This window comes from Leucoraja erinacea, chromosome 6 (assembly GCF_028641065.1).
Source record: "Leucoraja erinacea ecotype New England chromosome 6, Leri_hhj_1, whole genome shotgun sequence".
In the NCBI taxonomy this organism is placed as follows: domain Eukaryota; kingdom Metazoa; phylum Chordata; class Chondrichthyes; order Rajiformes; family Rajidae; genus Leucoraja; species Leucoraja erinaceus.
The window spans coordinates 81,872,594-81,879,725 of record NC_073382.1 but is presented as its reverse complement, the minus strand read 5'-3'; the positions used below and the strand labels follow the sequence as shown (position 1 = coordinate 81,879,725).

The following is a 7,132-nucleotide window of genomic DNA, read 5'->3' as shown; positions in this document are numbered from 1 at the left end:
GCCCCCCACATGAAGCAAACTCCAAGGCTACATTCACTACTTTGGCCAAGCAGCCTGGCGGCCAGTCACGGTGACCTCGGTCCACTGGGACCACCACACGGTGGAGGTTCGCCAGGGTGGTGCATGGGTGGAATTCCTTGCCACAGACGGCTGCGGGGAGGCCACAAGTCAGTGGATATATTTAAGGCAGAGATGGATAGATTCTTGTGTTTAAGAAGGAACTGCAGATGCTGGAAAATCGAAGGTAGACAAAAAGGCTGGAGAAACTCAGTGGGTGCAGCAGCAGCAGCATCTATGGAGCGAAGGAAATAGGCAACGTTTCGGGCCGAAACCTTTGCTTTCGGCCCGAAACGTTGCCTATTTCCTTCGCTCCATAGATGCTGCTGCACCCGCCGAGTTTCTCCAGCATTTTTGTCTACCTTAGATAGATTCTTGATCAGTACGGGTGTCAGGGGTTAGAATGGGGTTAGGAGGGAGAGATAGATCAGCCATGATTGAATGGCGGAGTAGACTTGATGGGGATAGACAATTGGCTAATTATGCTCCTTTCACTTATGACCTTATGGCCCAGGGCAGACAGTGGGTTCCCCCCCCCCCCCATCCCCAACAAGAGTAACTCAGCCCCAGCTAGACCAAACCATGCATGCAGCAGGGGAGCGGGCAGGGACATGCAGGCACGGAGGCTGACTGACCCTCACCGCCAGTGGTCAGGGACAAAGTCGGGACAAACACCAGTCACGTGTGCGGGAGTTGGCGGTCAGTCTGGTGATCAGGCCGTGACCCTAGACGTGAACCCCCCCCTGCCACCCCCCTCGCCCCTGTGGGCAGCTCAAACCTTGAATCTAAACCGTCCTCTCACCAACTAGAGAGCGGTCCTGAACTACTATCTACCTCATTGGTGACCCTCGGGCTATCCTTGATCGGACTTTGCTGGTTTGACCTTGCACTAAACGTTATTCCCTTTATCCTGTATCTGTACACTGTGGACGGCTCGATTGTAATCACGTGTTGTCTCTCCGCTGACTGGTTGGCGCCCAACTAAAAAGCTTTTCACTGTGCCTCGGTACACGTGACAATAGACAAAACCAGTCTGAGGAAGGGTGTTGACCCGAAACGTCACCCATCCCTTCTCTCCAGAGATGCTGCCTGACCCGCTGTGTTACTCCAGCACTTTGTGCCTAACTTAAACTAAGTTAAAGGTGGACAAAAAGCTGGTGTAACTCTGCGTCTGTGGAGAAAAGGAATAGGTGACGTCTCGGGTCGAGACCCTTGTTCAGGTTGAAACTAAATCTGTGCTGACTGCAGTGGACAAGACATTTACATCCAAGCAGCCCGGTTATGGTAGAAAGGTCAGAAATACAGAATATTGCATCTTTAAACAGCAAAGGCAAAATATATAAAATCTCAGCCAGAGGTGGGGGGGACAAGGAACAGTTGGAGGGGGGGGGGGGGGGGGGGGGGGCTGGGGGGTAACAGGCTACTGAGTGCCACAGAGGGCCAGGGACAATAGAATGGGCTCAGGGTGGGCAACAGCTGGCCATCCAGATGTTTTACATTGAAACCTGACTTTAGGGATTCGAGATCGATGAACAGGCCAGCGAGGGCTAAAGAGGACTGGAACCGTTAACAGAGGAGTGCAGTTAGAGCTCTTGGGGCTAACGGAATCAAGGGATGTGGGGAGAAGGCAGGAACGGGATACTGATTGTAGATGATCAGCCGTGATCATATTGAATGGCGGTGCTGGCTCGAAGGGCTGAATGGCCTACTCCTGCACCTATTGTCTACATTTCTATGTAGAGAGAGATTGACAGTGTATGGTGAAGAGGGAGAGCCACAATGTTAGACCACATCTGGAGTATTGCGGGCAGTTCTGGTCGCCTCCATTACAGGAAGCGTGTGGGGGCTTTGGAGACGGTGCAGAGGAGGTTTACCAGAACGATGCAGGGTTTCAGTTACAGGGAGAGGTTGGACAGACTGGGATTATTTTCTCTGGAATGACGGAAGAGGGGAGGCCTAAAAGTGTATAAAATGATGAGATAATGTAGATAGGGTAGACAGTCAGAACGTTTTACTCAGGATGGAAACATCCAACAATAAAGGGCATAGTTTTAAGGTGAGAGGGGCGACTTTTAATGCACTGGGCCTGTACTCGCTGGAGTGTAGAAGAAGGAGGGGAGGACCTCATTGAAACGTACAGAATAGTGAAAGGCTTGGACAGAGTGGATGTGGAGAGGATGTTTCCACTAGTGGGAGAGTCTAGGACTAGAGGGCACAGCCTCAGGCGTTCTTTTAGGAAGGAGATGAGGAGGAATTTCTTTAGGGGGTGGTGAATGTGTGTCATTCTTTGCCACAGACGGCTGTGGAGGCAACATGTCAGTGGATATATTTAAGGTAGAGACAGATAGATTCTTGATCAGTCCAGGTGTCAGAAGTTATGGGGAGAAGGCAGGAGAATGGGGTTAGGAGGGAGAGATAGATCAGCCATGATTGAATGGCGGAGTAGACTCGATGGGCTGAATGATCAAATTCTATTCCTATCACATGATCTTATGATGTGCGGGGCAAGTGTTTTGGATAGGGAGTTAAGGGTGCCTGGAACGTGCTGCCGGGGGAGGTGGTGGTGGTGGAGGTAGGCACGGTCGTGGTGCTTCAAGGGAATTGACATACACACATGGAATGGCAGGGAATAGAGGGGTATAGACCCTGTGTGGTCACATTGGTGCCATGGTTGCCACGGGCATCCTGGCCTGTAGTGGCCTATGTTTAACAGTGGGGGGTGTGAGAGAATGGGAGTGTGGGGGGTGAGAGAGGGAGAGTGAGTGGGGGGGGGGGGCGAGAGTAAAAGTGTGGGGGGGGGGGGGGGGAGCGAGGGTTATAGATTTACACTAGGTGCGAGTTCAACACCAGAGCAGTGGGTTCTTGGTATCAGTTTGTGTACCGAGATACAGGGAATACATTTATTTGGCCCAGAGGCAGAGAAAATGTTTAAGATGCAGGGTATTTTTTAAGGGGATTGTTGATCAGTAACGGGTATCAGGGGTTAATGGGAAGAAGGCAGGAGAATGGGGTTGGGAGGGAATGATAGATCAGCCATGATTGAATATAGCGGAGTTGACTTGATATGACTATGGCCAGAATGAGGGTCGGGCCGCATCTGGAGTATTGCGTGCAGTTCTGGGGAGGATGTGGGGGCTTTGGAGACGGTGCAGAGGAGGTTTACCAGAACGATGCCGGGATTAGATGGTTTCAGCTACAGGGAGAGGGTGGACAGACTGGGATTGTTTTCTCTGGAACGCCAGAGGTTGAGGGGAGACCTGGTAGAAGTTTATAAATGATTTCTTCTGCAGTTGTATAGGGCTCTGGAGACCACATCTGGAGTATTGTGCACAGTTTTGGTCTCCTAATTTGAGGAAGGACATCCTTGTGATTGAGGCAGTGCAGCGTAGGTTCACGAGATTGATCCCTGGGATGGCGAGACTGTCATATGAGGAAAGATTGAAAAGACTAGGCTTGTATTCACTGGAGTTTAGAAGGATGAGGGGATATCTTATAGAAACATATAAAATTATAAAAGGACTAGACAAGCTGGATGCAGGAAAAATGTTCCCAATGTTGGGCGAGTCAGGGGCAACAGTCTTAGAATAAAGGGGAGGCCATTTAAGACTGAGGTGAGAAAAAACTTTTTCACCCAGAGAGTTGTGAATTTATGGAATTCCCTGCCACAGAGGGCAGTGGAGGTCAAGTCACTGGATGGATTTAAGAGAGAGTTAGATAGAGCTCTTGGGGCTAGTGGAATCCAGGGATATGGGGAGAAGGCAGGCACGGGTTATTGATAGGGGACGATCAGCCATGATCACAATGAATGGCGGTGCTGGCTCAAAGTGCCGAATGGCCTCATCCTGCACCAATTTGCTATGTTTCCATGTGGGACGTAGATAGGATAGACATTCTGAGCCTTTTACCCAGTGTGGAAATAACAATTAGCATGGGGCACGACTTTAGGGTGAGAGGGGCAAAGTATTGAGATGTGCGGGGCAAGTGTTTTACACAGAGGGCGGTGGGTGCCGGGGGTGGGGGTGGAGGCTTTTAGGTAGGCACATGCTTATGCAGGGAATTGAGGGACATGGATCAGGAGCAGGCTGATTGGCACTCTACATGTCTGGCTATGATATTATGGGTCAATCAGCCTGTTCTTGTGCTGCCCTGGTCTAAGTCTAAGTGTGGAGGCTCAGGGATAGAGAGAGGAGCAGAGTTATGAGACAGAGTTAGTGAGATGAACAATGAAGGTGTTAACACTGTGGGCAGTGAAGGTTGCAGAGGTTAGCAGTGTAGGGGAGAGGGTCGGGGGGCAGGAGGGAAGGGCAACGAGGATGACAGGGATTAGTAGTGTAGGAGACGATTGGTGTAGAGGAGGGTTGAGGATTACAGAGACAGGTGACAGAAACTGCGTGTCCGAAATCAACACAGAACTGGTGAAACACTCAGCGGGTCAGGCAGCATCTGTGGAGAACATGGATAGGTGACGTTTCACAGAGTGCTGGAGTAACTCAGCGGGTCAGGCAGCATCTGTGTGGAGAACATGGATAGGTGACGTTTCATAGAGTGCTGGAGTAACTCAGCGGGTCAGGCAGCATCTGTGTGGAGAACATGGATAGGTGACGTTTCACAGAGTGCTGGAGTAACTCAGTGGGTCAGGCAGCATCTGTGTGGAGAACATGGATAGGTGACGTTTCACAGAGTGCTGGAGTAACTCAGCGGGTCAGGCAGCATCTGGGAAGCATCTGATGTTTCATGTTGAGGGGATTGGGGAGGTGGAGAGGAGAGGAGGATTTGAGGGGGAGTTAGAGAGGGATGGAAGTGTGTAACAGAGGGAGTGTGATGAAGTCTGGATGAGAGGGTCGTGGCAGAGAGACGTGTTGTGCTGGAGTGAGATTAACACTGGAGAGGAAATGCTGGCGGAACCCGTGGCCTGGATGTTTACCGGCTGATGATTTATTTTGCGTTGGGCAGGGGGCTTGTTGGCGGGAGGGGGGAGGGGGGGGGGTTGCGATTGTGGCACTGGAGCTGTAGGTGAGGGTCGCAGCGCAGGACACCACTCGAGCCCTTTCCCAAGTCTGGACTTTGTACATTTTTACATCTTTGGAACCGAGAGCAAGCCTCACAGTGAAGAGAGTTGGACGGGGGTGAATGGAGCGGGCATAGCCCTGACCCCACGACCACAGGACCCCGACCCAAGGGACGAACTGACCACCCACCCTGGGAACAAACAGGATCCCCACCCTGGGGACTAATACCCCACCCCCCCTCCACCTTGGCAAGTGGGGACAAAGGGGCAGACTCATCTGCCAACCTCTGGCACAGGTCTGCTGTGCATCGCTACATGACCAAACCCTAAATCAAACCTCCCTCAGGGGATAGTTTTTTAAAAATCATTTATCACTATTATTATTTTTTTGCTTTAGTTTTGTTTTTGCGGAAGCGTGGCGCGCGCATGCTGACCTGACACAAGGCGGGCGGGCGGGCAGACGGACAGACAGACACCAGCATGTGGGGGGGGGGGGGGGGGGGCATGCAGCGCGAGAGAGGGGAGGGGGGGGGGGGGGGAGGCGCGGGAACGGCCGCCTCTAGCTGCTCCGTCACCAAACAGGAAACACCAGTCTGTAAAATAAATAAGATTAAATAAAATCCACTCCCTGGGGACAAAGCCTGCGGACTTGAGTGAAGGTGTGTGTGAGAGAGTCTGCCCCCTCACTCTCACTCACTCACTCACTGCGACAGTTCTGGTGTGTCTCTAGACCACTGTAGTCTAGACGACTACTTCACCTTCTTCTTGAAGAGTTTGAAGCCAGGTTTTTTCTTGCTGGGGTTGGGCTCTGTGTCCTCGCCGGTCGAGGTGCTGTCATCTTCCATGGGGGATTTTTTGGTGGCCAGCTGCGGGATCTTGGTGGTCTTGGAGCCGCCGTCGCGGGGCTGCGGTTGGCCGGTGCCGGCGGCGGAGGCGGCGGCAGCTTCGGGCTCGGTGGAGGTGGGGCTGAGGGAGCGGGACGATTCGGACGGGCTGATGGCCGACCCCTCGTTGCCGCGGTGGATCTCGCTCAGGCTGGCCGACTTCTCCAGGCCGCGGGCGGAGGGGGGCTTCCTGGCGGCGGGGGGAGTGTCGGCCACGCTCTCCGAGTACATGCTGCCCAGAGAGTCGCCCGCCTGGCTGCTGCCGTTGGGGGTGGGCGTGTTAGAGTCCGAGGCCGTGCTGTGGGTGGGGGTCAGCTCCTCGGTCAGTTTCAGCAGGGAGCAGGGTCTGGAGGGCAGCGAGCGGGGGCCGGAGCTGTGGGCGTGGGGGGAGGAGGCAGGCGGGCGAGGCGGCTCACTGCACGACTCCTGGTCCGAGTGGTTTAGTTCCCTACGGAGAGAGAAACAGCACTGGTTAGCACTGGCACCAGACAGCGTGGGCTGGCCCACATTGACCTATGGCTAGACACTGACCCCGTAGCTGGGCACTGAGCCACGCTGACCCACACAGCCCTGTGCTGACCAGTGCCAGCACTGACCCACACTGCCCCTTGACCCCGCTGGCCATTGCCGCTGATGCAGAAGCCATTCGCATTTTAAGAGACATTATTATCTGTCCTGCACAATTGAAAGGCAGCGGGCGATGTCAGCGATCCTGGCCGCATGGCCAGACCAGACCACACCAGACGGGACGAGGCACTCACACTGCAGCAGCCAGCAGCCCCTGTAATGTCCAGCCACAGACGCCAGCAGCTCCCTGGGGTGGTGTGGGAGCCCTAACCCAGAGACTGGGACCCTGCGTCGGGCCAGACTGTGCGTCTGGGACCCTGCGTCGGGCCAGACAGCAGCCAGACTGTGCGTCTGGGACCCTGGGTTGTACCAGACTGCAGCCAGACTGTGTGTCTGGGACCCTGCGTCGGGCCAGACAGCAGCCAGACTGTGCGTCTGGAACCCTGCGTCGGGCCAGACAGCAGCCAGACTGTGCCGTCTGGGGCTGGGGTATGAATAGCCGAGCTAAGGCCAGCACAACCTCTCTGCCCAATGATGTGGCTTTGTCGGGACCACCCATCCATCACAAGTCACTCAGATGTTTCTTGTTCCCAAATCCTGGCCATTCCCACTTTGG

At 54.1% G+C, this 7,132-nt stretch overlaps 1 protein-coding gene across 4 annotated transcripts in view; it reads right to left on the bottom strand.

Moving 5' to 3' along the window:
• Positions 1-5,594: 5,594 nt before the first annotated feature.
• The window catches only part of stim1b (stromal interaction molecule 1b), a 111,525-nt gene continuing 109,987 nt past the window's right edge, over positions 5,595-7,132 (bottom strand). For 3 of the 4 annotated variants that reach the window (XM_055637433.1, XM_055637435.1, XM_055637434.1), the window contains one exon: positions 5,595-6,397. In XM_055637433.1, coding sequence (XP_055493408.1) covers positions 5,815-6,397 — 583 coding nt within the window. In that variant the 3' untranslated portion in view covers positions 5,595-5,814. The remainder of the gene's footprint in view (positions 6,398-7,132) is intronic. The other variant, XM_055637436.1, reaches the window with a different exon arrangement.